General features: G+C 36.9%; 3 protein-coding genes across 13 annotated transcripts in view; 2 read left to right on the forward strand and 1 right to left on the reverse strand.

Annotated features, from left to right (window-relative positions):
• The window catches only part of lyrm7 (LYR motif containing 7), a 434,641-nt gene that overhangs the window by 258,288 nt on the left and 153,719 nt on the right, over window positions 1-22,634 (forward strand). The window lies entirely within an intron of this gene.
• Window positions 1-22,634, reverse strand: part of plppr1 (phospholipid phosphatase related 1) — a 373,854-nt gene that overhangs the window by 246,295 nt on the left and 104,925 nt on the right. The window lies entirely within an intron of this gene.
• The window catches only part of palm2akap2 (PALM2 and AKAP2 fusion), a 219,445-nt gene that overhangs the window by 93,938 nt on the left and 102,873 nt on the right, over window positions 1-22,634 (forward strand). For 5 of the 10 annotated variants that reach the window (XM_068223712.2, XM_068223713.2, XM_068223714.1 and 2 more), the window contains 4 exon segments: window positions 4,294-4,408; window positions 7,753-7,774; window positions 9,957-10,058; window positions 14,528-15,193. In XM_068223712.2, coding sequence (XP_068079813.1) covers window positions 4,294-4,408; window positions 7,753-7,774; window positions 9,957-10,058; window positions 14,528-15,193 — 905 coding nt within the window. 10 annotated transcript variants of the gene reach the window in all.

Below are 22,634 nucleotides of genomic sequence, written 5' to 3' on the forward strand. Positions count from 1 at the left end.
TCTCCGGCTGGCAACCCCTCATTACTAAACTATGATTAAGAGACACAACTGTGCTGGTTGCCCACAGATGTTAAAGAAATAGAGCGCCCACGGTGATAATGCTGTGATGTACTCACCCCTCATATTTAAAAGCAGTGGGTTTAATTGTGTCCTTTCACTATATTTGTTTTTAAAAACAGCTTGCATGCTGTAACAATGAAATTAAATGGCACTCAGCACTTAGGTTCACTTGTATTTCCTTACACGCTTGACTGGATTTTTAAATATATAATAAATATATAATATAGTATAATATAATAATTATATAATAATAATTTTGTAGTTGAAGTAAATATTAGTAAATTTGTGTATATTATTGCAGTGATATCTGGTTGCCTTGCATGTGGCAGCAAAACATGGCTCAGGTGAAAAAAATTCATGACAAAAAATGTATTTCATTTGTGCATTAGTTATATATTTACAAGTTTTAGTTACATTTAATATAGTTTTAGTATTACAACGATGGGCTGGGGCGAAGCAGTGGCGCAGTAGGTAGTGCTGTCGCCTCACAGCAAGAAGGTCGCTGGTTCGATCCTCGGCTCAGATGGCGTTTCTGTGAGGAGTTTGCATGTTCTCCCTGCGTTCGCGTGGGTTTCCTCCGGGTGTTCCGGTTTCCCCCACAGTCCAAAGACATGTGGTACAGGTGAATTGGGTGAAGTTCACATGAAGTAACATGAAGTTTGCATGTTCTCCCTGTGTTAGAGTGGGTTTCTAAATTGTAGGCTAAATTGTCTGTATAGTGTATGTGTGTGAACGAGTGTGAATGGATGTTTGCCAGTGATGGGTTGCAGCTGGAAGGGCATCCGCTGCGTAAAACCTAAGCTGAATAAGTTGGCGGTTCATACCGCTGTGCTGATCTCAGGTTAATAAAGGGACTAAGCTGAAAAGTAAATGAATGAATGAATTACAAATACATTTTTTACACAAACTTAATATTTTAGTCAGTTTAATTTATGAAAGTTGAGATTAAGTTAATGTGATTCAACTAAAAAAATTTTGAGCATCAATATTTTTTGCAGTGTATTATTATTAATATTGTGATTTAGAATACTCTTCGCTTAAAAGAACACTACACGTAAAATTAGCTTCTGTTTTTTAAGTCACCATAGAGTTAAATAGTTGAATTTGACCATTTTTTAAAAATATACAACAAATGAATTTAGTTTAGCTTAGCTTAGCATAATTAATTGAATCGGATTAGACCATTAGCATATCACTTCAACTACCCACATTCACTTCTTGCAGACTTCCTAGTTTCTCTACAGTAGTAAATATATGATTATAAGCTATAAATTATTTAAATAAGGTGTTTCATCTTGGATTATTTCCAGCTGTAGCCTTTTTTTTAACACAGATCTATCAATTACCTGTGGTGTTATTTCAATGACAAATGTCGTAAGCGCAGTATTAGATGTCAAGATGGCATTTATATAATAGCCTACAAGCATGCAAATCTCTGCTTGCTCGCTGATTTCCTCTGAACATGCACAAAACTTCTTGCACGCCCCTCAAATATAAGCGGCTCAAGCACAGATCTTCTTGTGCGCTCTCAAATAAACGCTGCTGAAGTGCGATTTAGTGCGTTTACGTAACTAGTATGTCTCGAGAATTTATTAGATATAATGTAATTTACTGTGAAAAATTACAGTGACGTTATGAAAATCTGGAAAAAAATTTTACAGTGCAGATGCGGATGAAGCATCAAGCGTGAGTGATTTACATGTTAAGTCAATGCAAAGATTTGGCTTTAGTATTGATTAATCTAATGTACATGCACAGATATGATTTTGTAGAGCAGGGGTGTCAAACTCAATTACTGGAGGGCCGAAGCCCTGCAGAGTTTAGTTCCAACCCTCCAACACACTGACCTGTAGGTTTCAAACAAGCCTGAAGGACTCAATTAGTTTGATCAGGTGTGTTTAATTAGGGTTGGAACTAAACTGTGCAGAGCTGCGGCCCTTTTGGAACTGAGTTTGACACCTGTGCTGTAGAGCTTCTTATTAAAAACATGAATTTAAAAGAGAGATGTGTGAGGGGTGTACTTATATATGCTGAGCACTGTATATAAATTTAGCAGTCCCATGAAGAAACACAAGTGTTCCCCCTGAATGAAAACAGAAACATAAAACCAGATTTCCTGTTTTCATATTACTATCAAGTTTGGGCCGTACAGATGTGCTGGTCATTGAGTGAAATCAGTGTGAGGAATGCAGAGTCGTGTACTCGGCTTCTGGAAATGAATGAGACACATCCCTTCAGTGTCCATTAACCCGTGCATATTCCACCGTTCCCAGCGGACTCCATTCTCACTCATTCTGAATGCTGGCAGTCGATGTGGAAGCCGCTCTGCCTCGACGCCCAGCGCCGTTTCCTGCCATTGTTCACTTCACTGAGGTTACGTGGTCTATAATAACAAAAGAGAAAGAGCCTTCCCACGATTCCTGACGAAAAAAAAATCCTTTTGCAAGAGGACATGTGCTTTCTGTGTGTACAAACATAATGGATGACTGCGAGCGGATCAACGTGTGGCAGCGTGTGAACTTTGTTTAGGTGGATTGTAATGTCATTTTTAATTAAAGGAAAGATTTCTGGTTTCTCAAAGTAACTCAAAAAAGAAGGGTTGAAAATACATCAGGTAAAATGTTGGAAAAAACACCTGATCTGCTGTTTTTTTTTTTTTTTTTGGAATGTTCTGCTACTAAAAATAAAATAAAATGCTAAAAAGTGATCTCATTCTGGGAGAAATATCTGTGTAATGACTAAAATAGAGTGAGATATTCAATCTCACAATTATTTATCACAATTATCTAAATGTACAGTTGAAACCAGAAGTTTACATACACTGTATAAAAAGGCACATTAACCATTTAAAAAAGTCAGATGTTAATGTAACTAAACGTTTTCTCTTTTGGGTAAGTTAGGATTATCACATTAGTTTCTGTTATACTTAATAGCAGAATATTGAGAGAGAGAGATTTTTTGAGAAATTGTTATAACTTTTCTTGACAGCCAAGTTTACATACAATAAGATTATTATACCTCTGAAAAAGCTCAGATGATGGTGTCAAGGTTTTGGAAGTTTCTGATTGGCTAATTGACAACATTTGAGTTAATTGGAGGCACAACTGTCGAATAGTATTTAAAGAAAACCTCAAACACACTGCTTCCCTGTGTGACAACATGGGAAAATCAACAAGCCAGAATCAACAACAAAGCCAGATTACAGTTTGCACTGGGAAGAAGAATAATTTTTGGAGACATGTCCTGTGGTCTGCTGAGATTGAACTGTTTGGCCATAATGACCAGTGTTACATTTGTAGGACAAAGGGGAAAGCTTACAAGCCTAGGAACGCCATCCCAACTGTGAAGTATGGGGGCGGCAGCATCATGTTGTGGGGCTGTTTTGCTGCAGGAGGGACTGGTCCACTTCACAGCATAGATGGCATCATGAAGAAAGAACATTATGTAGAAATACTGAAGCAACATCTCAAGACATCAGCCAGGAAATTAAAACTTGGCCACAAATGGGTCTTCCAAACAGACCATGACCCTAAGCATACTGCCAAATTAGTTAAAATGTGCTTTAAGGACAACAGAGTGAATGTGTTGGAGTGGCCATCACAAAGCCCTGATCTCAATCCTATAGAACATTTGTGGGCAGAGTTGAAAAAGCTTGTGCGAGCAATCTGACTCAGTTACACCAATTCTGTCAGGAGGAATTGACCAAAATTCCTTCAAACTATTGTGAGAAGCTTGTGGAAGGATACCCAAAACATTTTACCAAAGTTATACAGTTTAAAAGCAAAGCTAAAAATACCAAGAAAATGTGTGTAAACTTTTGACTGGAAATTAATAAAAAATTCTCAAAAAAAAATCTCATTATTCTGGCAATTAGCAAAGTGAATAATTTAGGTAATCCTAAAGGATCTAAAATAGTAAATTCATAAATCAGAAATAGTATGATTTACCATCAGACATTTTTTTAATGGTTATGTTCCTTTTTTTAGAGTGTGTGTAAACTTGTGGTTTCAACTGTAAGTTTAAAATCTTACACTATAAACAAATAAATGAAGAACATGGATGAACATGACAGAAAGAAAAGCACTGGGTAATAACTACACTGTGAACAACGTCCTGTAGCCTGTTAGCCAGTAAATTACTGTAAATCAGTTACAGAAACATTGTGATTATGAATTGCAATTATTTATATTGGACAAGTATTCAAAAAAGATTTGTTTGTTTGTTAATTTGTAGATTGGAATCAGAAATCTGTCATTTGGAGAATGAAGAATTACAGATCTCAGCTAAAGAGCAGGTTCTCCGAGAGCGACTGCGGGAAACAGAGAGATCCATTGAAGATCTGCAGAAGGTAAAAGATACTCAATGCAGACAAACCAAAAGAATCCTTAAAACATCCTTGGACACTTTAGGCACTATTTAAATGTATCATTGCATTTTAGAAATAGAAACAAACTAAGGGGAATATGTTTAGCAGTTTTTTACGTTGATTAGTGAAGCTGAGGGTTATGAATTGTGCATTAAAATACTCTCTTTAATAGTTTATACAATAATAATAAAAACTAACATAATATTAACCAAAAACTAGATAGAAATTACAAGACAAAAACTTATTACTAAAATTACTAACAATAAATTCATTCAAATGAAAGCAGAAAATATAAACACTGTTTTTGAACTACTAAAATTATGACCAAAATGGATCAGAAAAGTGAAAATTGGGACTTATTTGTTCAATATTTCAATATTTTATTATTACGTGTGCAGAGTTACTGAAGTTTGTCCTGCGCGCTTGCGGTTTTTTTTTTTTTTAGTTACTTATTTGGTTTGGTGCGTTAATCTGATCGTTACTATTATTCAAAAGAAGGTATTGATTCGCACTCAATTGCTTCATACTGTTTTTATTCTTACTTTTTCTTACATGTTACGGGTGATAACAGACAAACAGACGTTTCGGCACAAAGCCTTCCTCAGTGTGTGACACATTCTCCAACTCCACCCTTTTATTCCATAGTCAATCACAATGTGCAATTAGTTAAACCGTCACTCTCATTTCATTATCAATTAATCACACAATAACTTATAATCTTCACAGCAATGACAATAAACATTCTTCCCATTTCCGACCTCACTCCACAGAGATAAAGTGCATCAACCACCATCACTAATCAGGTGTACATCAATACAAAAAATTCTAACAGTTGACATTAAAAGTTTTATACATTTAACAATTACTCAAAGATTAAAAATAACAAGTCTTACCTTCATCTCTACTCTTACAACCAATTATACAGGAGACATTTACCTGCATATTAAAAAACGATTTGCAAGACATACGAAAAAACTTGCATTCAAAAACCATTACTACATAGGAAAACATCATATCAATTATCATTATATTTTTTAACAATTTACACTACAATATATCATGATCAATTACTCGAAAAATACCTTTTCCTTCCAAAACATAATCTCGCAAGAAAACAGCACATCAAACATCAAGTTTCGGACCTCTCCTTTTCGTTACAATATCATGGTCAATTACTTGTAACATGTAACCCGTAACATGTAAGAAAAAGTAAGAATAAAAACCTTCTTTTGAATAATATTTTATTATTAGAAATTTTTTGCAGACATTCACTTAAAAATAATTGAAGTTTATTTATAAACTAATTTCGGGAGGATCACATGCTTATGATTGACACGGCTGGCCCCGGGTCAAGCTAATGTAAGATCCACCAATCAGACGATTCCTAACTTAGTATAAATAACCAAAGCATCTCACCTTAGCCATCTTTGTTTTGAAGAATCCCCCCTTCCACCCCCTCTCCTCCATTTTTCCTCTATAGGGCAGCATGGTGGCCCAGTGGCTAGCACTGTTGCCTCACAGCAAGATTGCCTTCGGTTTGAGTTTCTACCCAGGCATGTGGCATTTCTGTGCAGAGTTCATGTTCTCCCCGTGCTCACGTAGGTTTTCCCCGGGTCCTCCGGTTTCCTCCCACAGTCCACAACATGAGATATGAGTAAATTGACAAAACCAAATCAGCACCATAGTCAACTCCACCAGCAGCTCACCCTTATAGCAATGCCTGTTTCATACATCAGGGCTTCTCGAGATCTACCTGAGGTCAAACTCCCCTCTCGCCCTGCAAATGGGAGGGAGCCCCGGGCTTGAGGATCTTACGAGCTCAGGGCTCTCTCCCTGGACAGCATGCCAAACTAGCTTTATTACCAATCATTAGCTAAATGTGAACTCTTGCATCTTTTTTAAACAGAAACATAACATACAATTAAAAAAGAAAAAAACTACGAACAAAAGTCATAAAAATAATAATGAAACAATTTTTTTTTTAAATAAACACCCAACTTCCTCCAACCAACCACCCACCAGTGCTAGCCAACAATAAACATAGGTACTAAAAGCATAGTAAACATATTAATCGGAAGTTTGTAAAAAGGAAATAAAAAGGGGACCAATTTTTTTCAAATAATGAAACCTTGTCTATTAGGGTATATCGGATTTTTTCCAGATGTAATGTACCCGTTAAGTCTGTCAGCCCTAATTTAAAAGTAGAACTTTTTTTTCTTCCAAAACAAAAGGATAAGTTTTTTAGCAGAGATAAACCCATATGGAACACACTGTTGTTGTATCCGTGTAAGTCTCAAAACTTCTTCAGAAACTTTAAATATAATTAATATAGGATCTGGTTCAATCAGAATGTCTAATGTAACTGAAAAAAATTGAAAGATTTTGTTCCAGAAACTGTAATTTAGGACACATAACATAAGAATGAGACAAGTTGGAATCTAAAAACTGACATTGGTCACACATTGGGGACACTTCTGGAAATATTTTATTCAATTTACACTTGGAATAATGAAGCCTATGAAGCACTTTAAACTGAATGAGACAATGTCTTGCATTAACAGTATGTTTTTTAACGTATCATAAATGTGATGTCAATATGAACTGTGTCATTTATCCATGCAATAGTAGGTGGGAATCTTTCTGAAAACCTGTTTGAAAACACTCATTATTGGTCTTCTGATTTTATGGCTGATTTATACTTCTGCATCAAGCGCACACTTATGGTCTGGCACAGCCTTCACCCAGTCGCATAGCCCCTTACCATGGCTGACGCTGACGTGCACCTCACAAAAAATGTAACTACATGTCGCAACGATGCATAGCACAAGCTCTGTGATTGGTTGGTTTGGTAGCTGTGGTGAGTGTGGGAAGTGCAGAGAACCGCGAGCCAGATGGAGCGAGTGTTTACTAGTGTCGAGTACTGTGAAGCAGCTTCAGACGGAAACTTTCAGGTTGTGTTTACCTAATGATTAAAGTTGTTGCATGTCCGCCGGTTCCAGCCTTTGAATAAGCGAGTTCGAGCTACTTGTACATTAAGGTAGCGTTCAGAAAAAAAAAAAAACTCGTGAAGAAATTTGACAAAGAGGAACATAAAAACCTAGTGCCAGTTAGTGTTTTGGAAGTGTTATTGCAGAGCAACATAAACAGCACTCAGACGGATAAATGCACGACTACGTGCAAGGCATGCGCCGTGGGTCACGGCGAAGTATAAACCAGCCTTAAGACTCTAAATAATACAGAAGTTAAGAAAAGCACCTATTAAGAAAATGTTTTAGCACAATGGCATCATCTTTTAATCATTGTTTCTTTTCTGTTTGTGTCTACAGAGTCTTCAGAATCAAGATGGAGGTATGAAAGTCATCATATTCATCAACATTACTAGACCTTTTCAGTCCTGTAGTACTAAAATAACTCAATACAACGTAGACCAGGGCTATTCAATTGGCGGCCCGCAGCCCGAACCCGACCCCAGAGGCAGTGTGTTCCAGCCCTCTAAATAGAGTGACCAAGACATCAAAAATAAATTGAGTTCATTTGAAAAACGACCGCTATAATTATGAAGTGACGTGTGTCTGTTCAATACAGCACGAGCTGCAGTTGAAGGCTGCGCAGAGCGTGAGTCACCTGACATTAAGCGAGTGAAGAGTGTAGTGAATGTTTGTAGAATAGGCCTTTTGTACAATGCACTGATATTGTAAGTAGGGATGCAATGATTAGCCGATTTCACTATTAACCGTGCTTAAATTCATTACGGTTAATTAATCGTAAAGGCTTCTCAACGCTGCGTTTCTGTTGCACGGAACAAAAACTGCTGCAACTACACAAAGGTATGCAATACGCACTCATATTGGATTAATTATAGCAGCAGACCATTCACATATTGAGTCTTTTCCGCACGCAAGTTCATTATTTTCAATGGAGACAATGACAATTTTCAATGCGCAAATTGGGAGCGGAGGGTGATGAGAGTTCTGCGTGGTGGTGAGAGTTGTGTGTGGCTTTTAGTGCTTATCATTTAAAGGCTTAACTAGGTTAATTAGGTTAACTAGGCAGGTTAGGGTAATTAAGCAAGTTATTGTATAACGATGGTTTGTTCTGTAGACAGTCAAAATAGATATATAGCTTAAAGGGGCTAATATTGTTGACCTTAAAATGCCTTTAAAAAAATGTAAAACTGCTTTTATTCTAGCCGAAATAAAACAAATTAGACTTTCTCCAGAAGAAAAAACATTATCAGATATACTGTGAAAATTTCCTTCCTCTGTTAAACATCATTTGGGAAATATTTAAAAAAAGAAAAAAAAAAGACAATTTCAAAGGGGGCTAATATTTCTGACTTCAACTTTTTGTATGAATGCAGATTATAACAACAGTTCATTTAAATTCTTAGCTAATATATAGCTTAAATTAACATTAGACAAATACTATTTTTATTGATTCAATTTTTTATTTACTTATTTATTGTTCTGTTATTTATTTTCACTGTAAAATTATCACTCATGTTTAAATCAAAAACTTTTTCATTTATTTTTAAGTCCAAGGAGGGAAATTGACTAGTTTGTTTTTTATTATTATTTTGTGCTGTATTTTGTTACCGAGCAGCAAAAAACAACACTTTAAATATAAGCAGTTTTCATATATTTGAATTTAATAAATGTATAATAATCATGCCAACCGTAAACCCGTGATTATTCTTCAGACTATATAATCGTACAACCAAAATCTAAAAATCATTGCATATCTATATGTTACGCGCTTTAAAACATAACATAAATGTGTTTGAAAGTAGAAGAAGCCTACTTGAGCAATACACAAAATTTGTTATGCTTCGAAATATACAACATTTAAATATGTTTGTAAAAAAGCCACATTGTACAATGCAGTGATGTTATGTAGTTTAAAAACGCAACATACTAACATTTTAATGTACAAAAAGCCAACATGGGAGTCTTAAGGAGCAAAAATACAGCATATGGACTCTTATATTGCTGTCATCACTTATATTGCAAGTCATATCTCTCCTGCCCCTCATTTGAGATGCTTTTCATGAACTGGCCCCCATGACAAACTAACTGAATAGCCCTGACCAAGGGCTCAGGCCAAGTTCATGAACATCTCCGCAAACAATTGTATGTTACTTCCAAGGTACCAGCGCAATGGTAGATAGGCACTCTGGGTATATCTCTTTTGTAAAACAGGGGGTCCAACGTTAGCCTCTTGGACCATTTCCCTCTTGCCTCAGCTAGACTATTGAACTCCACACACACGCCAATGACTCTGCACTTTGTTCACCCTGATCCGTCTATTCAAAGGGAATCCAGTAACCCACAGCCACCATTGTTTTGCTCTTATTCATTTGCACTGTTTTTGCTGTCTAAGCAATGATCTGCTTCACGGGGAAAAAAAAAAAGGGGGGGGCGAGAGAGAAAGTCAGTTTAGTGAGGGGGATTGGAAGGGGAGGGAGCCAATTCGGTGGGCTCTTGAGCACAGGAATCAAGTTTTAGTTTCTCTTCTGCTCTCCACCGGACAGATGCGGTGAATTACAACTGCTCGCAGATCCCTGGTCTCCCAGAACTGAACTCCCAAACTCCAGTCTCAGCTTCAGGGGATCATCAGCCGCCAAGAAAACCTGGTAGGTGGTTGTGGGGGCCGGTGGGAGGGGCTGGAGGGTCACGGGTTTGGACCAGAGCCAAAGAGAGGGAACATGATGTAGATGGCGCAGTTACTCACATGTTCTGAGTAAGGGTTGTTTTACATGACAACGTTTTCAGCCCAAAATAGGAACCTGTTGATATGATTTGCCTGATCGTGGAAGTTTTTGAAAATGCCGCCATTGTTGTTTCCGTGTAAACACACAAAGTCATATAAAACGATCTTGTCGTTCATGTGTTTAAGGAAATGCAGACTAAAAGCAAGCACAATCAAACACACACCAATGGCGGAGTCATATTTTGTTGCTCAAGTTTTAGCTAGCGCTTCAGCAGCAAAGTGTCGATTTACTTCACATTGCAGCAAAAGCGAAGATGCATCGTACACATTTACAATAATACAAAGCCATAAGCACCAAGCTGACGTCACTCCCTTACAAGTACTGTCTGTTAACTAATATGTTGACAGTGCCTGCGCAAATGTATAAGCACGGATCATTTTGAAAACGTTGTCATGTTGACGTTAAACTTTTTAAAACTTTTCTATTTTTGGCTTCGTCGTGTAAACCGTCTTAGACGTGTTCCTGGGTTAACATATTTTGTTGATGCTGGAACATCATACCTGCTTGAAAGCGTAATCCAAATCTTATCCCTACAAGAAATCTGAGGGAAATGGTGTGTGAATAATGATGTAAAGCTGAAGTCAGAATTATTATCCCCCCTGAATTATTAGCCTCGCTGTTTATTTTTTTCCCCAATTTCTGTTTAACGAAAAGAAGATTTTCTTCAACACATTTCTAAACATAATAGTTTTAATAACTAAATTCTAGTAATTGATTTATTTTATCTTTGCCATGATGACAGGAAATAATATTTGACTAGACACTTCTATACAGCTTAAAGTGACATTTAAAGGCTTAACTAGGTTAACTAGGCAGGTTAGGGTAATTAGGCAAGTTATTGTACAAGATGGTTTGTTTTGTAGACTAGCGAAAAAAATATATAGCTTAAAGGGGCCAATAATTTTGACCTTAAAATGTGTTTCAAAAAATTAATAACTGCTTTTATTCTAGCTGAAATAAAACAAATAAGACATTCTTCAGAAGAAAAAATATTATCAGACATACTGTGAAAATTTCCTTCCTCTGTTAAACATCATTTGGGAAATATTTTAAAAAGAAAAAAGTTTTTAAAGGGGGGTTAATAATTCTGAATTTAACTGTACTTTAAGCATCTTACGTTATATGTAAGATTAAAGTTGACACAAAGATCTGACTGGATGGATGGAATATCTTTTCAGGACCAAAATAAAAAAAGTTAAGTTCTGGTAGTTACTCAGCACAGTGAATTTGTGAGAGTACTGTAAATGGATGGGATGGCATTATTTTGGAATCGATAACTGGTCAGAAAAGGCTTCAACTAAATAAACAGGGAGGCCTTTGGGCATGTGTGGCACCTGCTTTTGTCGAACGTGTGCCGTTTGAGAATTTTGGTTTATAGTAAACCTGTGGTTTGATAAAGATGAGTGAAAAAGACCACCACTGTGAACATTTCATGTCTAGTACATGTCTTACTCCATTTGCTAAAGAGAAAAAGTATGGGAATGTACTTTAAATGTTTCAGAATATCAAGGAATTAGATCGAATGATTTAGAAATGCAACATTTTAGTTGTTAGTAAACATATATGAATGTCCATCCATTCAAGTACTTGATTTTATTAAATATAGGGTTTAGATCAGTGGTTTTCAAATGGGTTTATATCACAATGTTGAATTCACTTTGGACAACAAGTTGCCTTTCGGTTAATTTGGAATATTTACAATATTATAAATGTATTAACAGCATAACCTTACAGCAGTGGTTTCCATCGCTTGGTAATTTCCAAAAATCGTATTCATTTTATTAAACTATCAGAATTACCAGCCTGATCTCACGAGAAAATGTACGTGTTTTAGCTTTGTCAGTTTAGTGGCTAATTCGTACAAATTCGTTCAGAGTTTAGTCGTACGAAATTGTACGATTTTAAAAAGGAGGTGAGGTACCAAACCCCACCCCTAAACCCAACTGTCATTGGGGGATGGGCAAATCATACTAAATTGTATGAATTAGATCGTACGAATTCATACTAATTAGCCACTAAATCAAAAAGTTACGAATTGCTGTGAGATTGTGTTGGAATTACCATATTATATCCAAAATCTACAAAAAAAACAAGAGAGTTAATTACTAAATAGGTAGTATTGTTACATGTTGATAATAAACATTTAAAAATGACATGCAAATAAAAAGCCATCAGCCTTTCGATTTTTTTTATTTATTTATTTTTTTTTTTGCGACCCCTGGGGTGATAATGTTATATTAAAGATACAGCAATAAAGTTAGATGCAGCACATTGATTTTATGGCACCAGATTAAAGTTTCTGACACCTTTACGGCACTTAAATACATTAAAAACAAATACAGGCCTCAACTGAACATGGTGGATGGTCTCAGAGTAACATACTTCAAAATTAAACAGTAGATAGACTTGGGTCTATCGGTATGTGTGCGCCATTGTGTGCAAGGATTATATGTCTATAACCACCTCAGAGAATATTGGGTGTCGTAAGTCACTGGCATTGTTATTTTGGGGGTCGCTGAGAAGTTTGGGAACCACTACCTTACAGCATTCGCCACAGATCCACACTTTTCCACACTTTTATGATGCTTGTTTGCCTACCTTTGTTAAAAAGAAGTGCACTTTGCATGTAATGTACAGATTACAAGCTAGGGATAGATAAACATTGAAACAATACAAATTCACACTGATCTAAATTTTCATCACCATGCTTGCGAGGCTAGTATAGTTGGCAATGTAACTTTGTAAAGAACGGCAACATGTCTCCGCACATTGGTCCACTATTGTTGGTCAGTACTTGTGCATAATAGACATTTAGTACACATTAACATGACATCCCAATTTTTACAAAATCCCATTGATGTTTTCAGGCCTCCACAACTAATTTGGTTGAAAACAGAGGCAACGTCTTAAAGCGCATACTTCCATACTATATAGCAGTGGTTCTCAAAGTGGGGGTCGGGACCCCCTGAGGGGTTGCGGGGCAATGAAGGGGGGTAGCCTGGTGATTTCCAAAAATCGATTTATTTTTATTAAACGATGAGAATTAACATATTTTATCCATAACTATACTAAAAAAAATAGTCATTTATAGTTACTATATACTATATAGTTACTATAGTAGCTTATAGTTACTAGTTCTATTGAATTGCGACCCCTGGGGTAATAACATTATATTAAAGGCAGCAATAGCGTCAGATGCATTTTGATTTTATAACATCAGATTATACTTTCTGGCACATTTAAAGCACTGACACAAATTTAATTGGTGTGTCTGCGTCATTGCATGCAAGGTTTCAGTATTTATAACCACCTCAGAGGATATTGGGGGTCATGAGTCACTGGCATTGTTATTTTGGGGGTCGCGGGCTGAAAAGTTTGGGAACCCCTGCTATATAGGACGCTAAAAACAGTTTGAGCATAGTATATCCGAATTCATAGGATACGAAAATCAGTAAGCGAGAAGTCGGATGACCTATTACTTCTGGCAAGATTCTGAAGTGCCTATCCCATGCACGTGGCACTATCCTATGATGCCCCATGAGAGAATTCATAAATGGGAGTGAAGCAACGTAACTGACAAGGGTAGGTCACATGACCATGACAAAATGGCGGATCTACAGTAGTATGTCCGAGATCTATTCATGCTGCTCACAATCATTCGTACTTTTCTAAAGGTCAAGCAGTACGTTTAACTTCAAATGCAGTACCTACTGAGTGGTTTCAGACACAGCCAGAGTCTTGTAAAGTACACAACATCTGCATATACAATTTACAAAGCACACTTCTTTTTCACAAGGGTATCTTAGCAGTAAGAACCACACACAATGATATGGTTGGTTGCGTTTTATTTCTTGCATTTAATTTCCCCCTGCAGCCCTTAAGTTGCAAGCCACCAGTTTAGAGCCACTGGCTAGCATCAATCCTATTAGCTGTATCAGAAACAGCTTTGGGTGTTTTTACATTTTTCCTAGCAGATTTCTTTTCAGCGGAAGCTGTTATTAATAACTCGAAAACAAAATTGCAAATCCGTCACCTATAATATAAGAGTAATGGTGCATTTCCATGAAAAATTCAAGAGTTGGTCGTCAACTAAGCTTACATCAGCATACAGCGGTTACTGGCAACAGCGTAATAACAGAGCAAAGGGTAGGTTGAATTTGTTTTTTTCGGCTCTGATTTTAATGCCAGTTATGAAACTGTACAAATATTGCATGGACATAGAGGCATCACTGAAAAAATCCCATTAATATCAAGCATGCCACTTTTTAGTAATGCATGATAGGCCACCCGGAGTAGACATTAACCCACAATCATCTGCACTCTTCCCCAAGCATTATACGCCATGGAGATCAATGTGGAGAAGGACCGGAAAACGGGTGCCACCAAGATCCTCTCAGCCTCGGCCGTCAGCCCGCAGGACGCTCACCAGAGGGGCGTCAAGGTCTACGACGATGGCCGAAAAGTGATCTACGAGGTGCGTTCTGGGGGATCGACTACAATGGAGAACGGCACGCATGCCTGGAGTCCCGGAGAGATGAACCAACTCATGCAACAAGTCGGCGGGAAGCAACAACCAAGTGACGGAGCACGGGTGACCGTCACGCCAGCGGAGCCACAGCAAACAGGAGGACAGCTGAGCGCCAAAGAGCCCAAGCAGGACAAGAAACAAAACCATAGCAAAGGCTACGAGGGGGAGGTCACGGAGACTCCGAAGGCCTCCGCTGACAAACCCGTCACCATGATCTTCATGGGATACCACAGCATTGAAGACGAAGAGGAGTCCAAGAAGCTGCTAGGCTTTGATGGCACCATCAAGGCCGAGATTGTCCTTATCGACGAGGATGATGAGAAATCTCTGCGGGAGAAGACGGTCACTGATATCTCCACCATCGACGGCAATGCAGCAGACCTGGTGTCGGGACGGCCTTTGTCCGACACCACTGAACTGTCCTCAGAAGGCAAAGAGGAAAGCTCGACCAAGGAACTGCCATCTACAGGTATTGAAAAGAAAAAACGCTGCCAGTGCTGTGCTGTCATGTGACCTATCTCCCGCAACTTCTCTTTCCTGGAGCATATTCACCAAGGCTCTGCCTTCCTCACAAACAAATCTCACCCTCTGTTACTAACAGCACCTCCACCTCTGTGACACGAGAGGAGTTCTCTTCTCACTCTTTTCTGACCTATTTTCCACAGATTGTCTGGTTGTGTTGGCGTAAGGTTGTATGATTCGAAATGCATGTTGAAGGAACATCTTTAGGAGAAGGCTCTGATAACATACAGATTTAAAAACAGCTCATTCACTGGCATCTTTGGTTCTGTGAAGAGCCTTTCAAAGGAACACTACACTTTTTTTAAAATAAGGTAATTTGTACCAGTCACCTTAAACAGTTGAATTTTACCATGTTTTAATCCATTCAGCTACATCTGGGTCTTGCAGGAGATATTTTTAATTAGCTTAGCTTAATTTAGCATAGATTATTGAATCATTAGCATCTCATTAAAAAAGTACCAAAGAGCTTCGATAATTATCCTTAGTACATCATGTACTAAGATCGCTGGAAAATGCAAAAAACATGTCATGGCAATTCGTAACTTTTTAATTTAGTGGCTAATTTGTATGAATTCATATGATCATTCGTACAATTTAGTACGATTTGCTTATCCGCCAATGACGGTTGGATTTATGGGCAGGGTTCAGAGCCATGCTTACTTTTTAAAATTGTACATTCTCGTAAGACTGAACTTGTACAAATTCGTACAAATTAGCCACTAAACTGACAAATTGTAAAATAGCTACGTTTTCCCCATGAAATCAAGCTGGAAAATGATATCAACCTTGAAAATAGCAACTTTTAGTTTTCCTTTGTGGCCCATTTCCACTGAGAGATACAGTACGGTCGGTACGGGTCGGTATGGTTTACCTTTATCTAGCTTGCGTTTTCACTGGCAAAAGGGTACCTTTTTGAAGAAAGTTTCATATGACGTAGTTTCGGAAATGTCGACAGTAAAGTCGTACGGGTCATTCACATATCATATGAGAAGCACTTCTCACAAAGCAGATGCTTTATACACAAAAATACTTGTGTATACATGTTCATTACTAACCTTTCTATGAACATCATTTGATTATAACTGCAGATCAATGATAGTGTGAAATAGCCTACTGTAACAAATGTGATTTATATGAAATAAATTAATAAATGCAACATATATGAACACATACAGAACCTTACAGTCTCTGTTATGGTATTTACTACAGATAAACTACACACAGCATACAGTTAGTCCTTATTTGGGTTCAAAAACAACACGGAATATAGCCCACGGTCAGTGCAAACCTCTCATCTACGTCTTTAACCTTCACCAGCACATGTTGCCTCTTGTTAGAACGTAATTCCGTCATTCTGAGTTCATTAGTCCAAAAGGCGATGATAAACATGGCAGTTCATGTTTTAGGTTGCAGAAGCATCATTTGCTGCTGTTTTTTCCAGCTTCTCTTTTGTTTTTTTGCGCTTTACTCTTGCATTTGACTTGTTCTGAAAGGATCGAATATCAGAGTGCTTCAATGATCACGTGGAGGTTATTAATATGAGCTCAAAAAGTTCGTTACTTCAAATTTAGACACGATCGTGAGCTCTCTGGACAAAGTGAAACCGCTTGCATTTTAGATGGGCTCGTAAAACAACAACAGCAGATTTTGTTCTTCTTGGCTTTGTGGCTGTTCATCAAGACAACGACAAGGTTTGTTTGAACTCGAGTCGACCATGGCTTGTTATTATATGTATATGTTATTATGGTGTAATGTCTCGGCTATGTTTTTAAACATGGCTCTTTCTTTGTTTTCATTCTCCTGCTTCTGCAAGTGACGGTTTTCTGTAAACCAATAGCGTTCAGTTGCGCGTCTTGCTCCTCGTTATGGTACCTTTTGGGCCTGTTGGTACTGTTTGCAAAGGGTGACCAAAAAGTGGTATGGTACATTTCACCTTTAGGTATTTGACAGTGGAAATGGTCATAAAAGCATCCCAAACCGAACCAAACTGTACCACTCAGTGGAAACGGGTCATTGATCTTATTACCCAATGAAGAGTGAAGCTTTAACAAGCAAAATTATCAAAACTCTTTGGTAATTTTAGAGCTAGATGCTATAATTCAATATGCTTATCAATATGGTTTTAATATGGGTCAGTAATTTATGTTAAGCTAAGCTAAAAGTGCCTCCTTAAATCAGAAAATCTGCTAAATTTATACAATAATTGTACAACTGAAAAGTTTAGTTCTAGGTATGTTGTAAAAATGAGCCTATTTTGGAAAAAAAAAATCCATGCACTCTTAAGGCTGGTTTATACTTCTGCGTCGAGTGACTGCCATAACCCACGACAAATGCCTTGCGCGTAGCTGTGTATTTACACTTCTGCGTGCTGTTTGTGTTGCTCTGCAGTAACACTTCCGAAACACTAGCTGGCAGTAGGTTAAAGTGTTCCTCTGTGACGAGTTTCTTCACTGGTGTTTTGTTTATTCTGAATGATACCTTACAAGTAGCTAAAAGTCGCTCATTCGGAGGCGGCAGCTGGCAGACGTGCAACAACTTTATTCAAAAGGTAAACACAAAACAAAACTGGAGCTCCTTTATGAGAATCGACACTTATAAACACTCGCTCCATTGAGCTCGCGGCTCTCAGCACCTGCCACACTCGTCACAGATACCAAGCTGACCAATCGCAGAGCTTGTGCTACGCATCGTTGTGACGTGTAGTTACAATTTTTGAGAGGTGCTTGTCGGCGTCAGGGCTATGCAGCTCTGCGGAGGCTGCGCCGGAGCATACGCGTGAGCCTAAAGTCCCTTTAAGGCAAGTCATTTCCCTCAGCGGCCATCTTTGAAATGCCTCTACTTTAGCATTCTGTTTAAATGGGAAAACATAAAATTCTTCAAATCTACTTGCCAAGCTTACGAATACATTTCATATTACGAATAATCAATAAAATTAAACAACAACTGTCTATTTAGTTTCATTTCTAAATGTTCGTTTCACACAAAATCTGTACAAACTCACATCTGGTCCGAGCCCCTCCCTCAGAGAGTTGTCATTATATATATCGATCGCTGATTGGCTTCTGTACTAGATGGCGGGCTTTATTTGCCATAAAGCGATCGCTAATTGACTCCTGTACTAGAAGGCGGAGCTTTATTTGCCATATAACGATAGCTAATTGGCTCCTGTACTAGAAGGCGGGGCTTCATTTGCCATATTGACAGTTACACTTTTTCCCTTTCAAAAGTATACGAGTGACGTGTCTTGTGTTTTCTAGTCTTTGGCTTCACACAGAAGTAAAAATCAGCCTTTACAAATAAAGGGAGTTTTTACAGGGATGCAATGGAAGAACCATTCTGGGTTCCCAAAGAACCTTTCAGAGAACAGTTCTTAAAAGGCACCATTGTGCAATAGGAAATTTTTATGGATGTTAAAGGTACATCATAGAACCATAAATGCTTACAAATGTCAAATAAAAAGGATCTTTAAAAAGATGGGAAAGGAGGAAAGGAGTGTATGTGTAAAAACACAGTTTTACTCCATTAAAACATTATTATTATTTATTGCAATTATCCCTTTGAGGTTAAATATTTATTAATTGAATTTATTATATGTAAAAGATCAGATTTTATCTGTTTCCCTCTTTTAAAATTCCTCACAATAAGACCACACGGATCCACACAACATGAGGATGTTTGATCATTATTATTATTATGTTAAGTAGCCTTACAAATCTTTCAGATTATCATGACCATTGGTTGTCAAAGATATTTATTTTGTTCACAGATCCAGATTTATTTTTCCCAACCAGAATGATCATTTAAATGCAGTATGTGCCTCTGTTTCCTCATGTTCTCAGCTGCAAAAAAAAGACATTGAAAATTGAATAGATAACTATACAACTGCTCTCAGATCAGCTGAATTGTTCAAATTAAACAATATCAAGCAGATAAAATCAGTACTGCCAATTAAAAGCTCAAATGCGACAAACAGACCACAGTTTACATGCATGGAAGTAAACAAGGTGCTAATATTTCGATCCATTAGCTGAAATTTATGACGAAGACATTCGCAATTCGTACAAACCAGCAGATGAATCTTTAAATGGCTATTATTTTGCTTCAGAAAAATTGCAGTTATGGCTGAGTGATGCTTCAACGTGCATTAAACACAATGCGCAGAAGTCCACAAATTTTTAATCCGTATATCCTGCATTTTGCGTTCTAACAAGCTGAAGTCTTGCTTAGAACTTAGAAGTCGAATGTCAGGAAATTGCTGAAATAATGGATTGTGTTTAAAGAAATATGAACCTTTGTACAGCTCACTACCGTTTTTTATTATTATTTATTATTTAAATACAAACATACAAAGTCAAAGAGATTACGGCTGCATATATAAATATGCCTGTAGATAAAGAATGTACATATATAACACTCAAAATGAGTGTTTAATCCACATTTATTTCTACAGAGGTTGAAATCTGAAAGTGTTTAATATATGCACATTGATTGCATATTCAAACATATATACCATACCCTTAAATCCCAAGACTTCTCAGTGTGGATATTTCTTAGCTATTTATTATCTAAGTGATATCTCTACTTTCACTAATACCAGCTGCCTTGCTGTTTCTGTATTCTTGTCACATTGCAAAAGAAATGGTTTGAGTGCCATAATACTGTTTGTACATCATGTTTTTTGTACAAATGATGCTCAGATGGGGAAAGGAAAAGCCAGCTTATTAAAACTACTTCCATTCGCAATGATCAAGGACTTGAAATATACTGCATAACTTGTTGCTAAAATGTGATCTGAAATACATGTCACCTAGGCGAAGACAAAAATGTAGAAACATCTTAATTAGTTACAAAAATGCATTTACAAAACATTTAAATTAAATTTTATTTGTTATTTTATTTTTTATTATAATTTTTTTTTTTTACGTTTTAACTGTTTAGATAAAGAATTGTACAGGATTGAATATCTTACATTTTCAGAAATAGTTTTTTATGATGAAAATGTTTCATCAACAATCAAAATTATTGTTAAAATCAATGTATTTTACATTGATACATACATTAGATAGTAATTGAGCTATGTTTTATTTTTCTTTTAGCTAAATATGGACAACCAGCAGTGGCATGTATTAAGGTTTCACCTAAAAATTATTCTGTAACCAGTGCCAAAACACTTGCAGTACATCTTTCAGGCTTAAAGTCCCCATGAAATACATTTTCCTTTATAAAGTAGAAATATCTCTATAAAACAGGATATTGAAAGTTAGCTAATAGCTAACTAGCTAGCATTTCATATTTATGTGATTGCAAAATATGATTGTTAAAAGCATCGTCTTCATAGAACTCAACTCGTGGGCTGGGAATTGTATGAGCTACCATTTGTACTGACTGAATGCTGTGGATTAATTTTAGATGCTGCTTCAGTGGTGTTAAGTGTAATTCAACGACAACTTCAAAAAAACGTAGCTTCTAGTAGAATGCCATTTATTTTCATCTCGAAAGTATGGAATCTCTTTAAAGCAGCTCCAGTCTACCAAAACCTTGGGGAGTGTTTACAGGTTAAGTAAAATGGAAATCTTTTCGTGCAGTTTTGGTCATTTAAATGAAAATGCTGTTTAAAATATCCGAAAACATTGAAAGCAGGCTTTGGAATGCTAATTTTCAAAATCATGTCATGCGCATTTTTATTATGTATCCTCTATAATTATGCATGAATACTTGAGAACTAAATCAACAATGGTGGATGACAGAACTATATGTGCCCAGATGCATAATGTTTCTTTACGAAGTAACATCGCCACCTATTGGCCTGGCATGCAGAACACAACCTTTAAGTAATTTCCGTGGATCCCTGTACTTCAATTGGGTGTTATTTTGGCAAGGCTGTTTCAAAATAGTTTTTAAAAAATATAAGAAAAGCACATAAGGGAGCAGCTTTTTCACAGTTCCTAGAACTAATAGCTGAAGTACCTACTTTGTAGTGTTTTTACACCGCAAGGACTGGGAAATGTATGTAATGTTTCTTTGGAATATTTGGGGGTAAATAAAGTAGCTTTTACTACACAGGAGGGTCAAATCCAGCACAATAGGAACTAAAATGAAGAAGAAAGCTATTCTTAGTGATGTTTACCTAAATTACAGTAGCTCCTTTTTCAGAGTGGGGTCTAATCCAAGACCTGGATTAGACCTAAAGTGATATGGAAAGCTAATCTTAGCCATATTTACCTAAATTATTTCCTACTTCAGAGCGGGATCTAATCCAACACAATAGGAACTAAACTGATGCAGAAAGCTAATCTTAGAGATATTTACCTAAATTAGTTCATACTTCAGAGCAGGATCTAATCCAACACAATAGGAACTTAAGTGTTGCAGAAAGTTAATCTTAGCAATATTTGCCTAAATTGAAGTAGCTCCTACTTCAGAGCGGGGTCTAATCCAGCACAATCGGAACTAAAGTGATGCAAAAACCTAGCAATATTTACCTAAATTAGTTCCTACTTCAGAGCGGGATCTAATGCAACACATTAGGAACTAAAGTGATGCAGAAAGCTAATCTTTGCGACGTTTACCTAAATTAGTTCCTACTTCAGAGCAGGATCTACTCCAATACATTAGGAACTAAAGTGATGCAGAAATCTAATCTTAGTGATATTTACCTAAATTACAGTAGCTTCTTCAGAGTGGGATCCAATCCAACGCAATAGGAACTAAAGTGATGCAGAAAGCTAATCTTAGCCATATTTACATAAAGTTCAGTATAGCTCCTACTTCAGAGCGGGGTCCAATTCAGCACAATAGGAACTAAAGTGATGCAGAAAGCTAATCTTAGCCATATTTACCTAAATTAGCTCTTTTTTTCAGAGCCGGGTATAATCCAACACAATAGGAACTAAAGTGAAGCACAAAGCTAATCTTAGCGATATTTACCTGTTGTTTTTCTCTGTGACGTGTTTATTTTCTAAGCCTCAATGATATGTAGCACTAAAATTGTCATATTAGTCTTCAGTTTTGCTGTAACAATTGCATAACCTAAACATATGTGTTCTACCTCAGATATGCAATTCAATCTCGTGGCGATTCGTGATTTCATTATTTAGCAGCTAATTAAAATTTATTTAGTACAATCTTACTTGTACATTTTAGTACGATTTGCTCATCCCCAATGACGGTTGGGATTAGGGATAGGATTTGGGGGCAAGTCTCCTTTTAAAAATCACGTTTTCATACCAATAAAATTTGAACGAATTAGCCACTTTACTAAAAAAAAGGTCAATAGTTTTGTTTCCGTGTGAGATCAGGCTGCAAATATCATGAAACTTTTTAAAAAGGTTTTGTAAAATGCTGCACTAGATGTGCTCTCACTAGTTTCTATAGTGCAAATCCAACTA

The sequence above is a fragment of the Danio rerio genome, chromosome 10, assembly GCF_049306965.1.
Source record: "Danio rerio strain Tuebingen ecotype United States chromosome 10, GRCz12tu, whole genome shotgun sequence".
NCBI classification, from domain to species: Eukaryota; Metazoa; Chordata; class Actinopteri; order Cypriniformes; family Danionidae; genus Danio; species Danio rerio.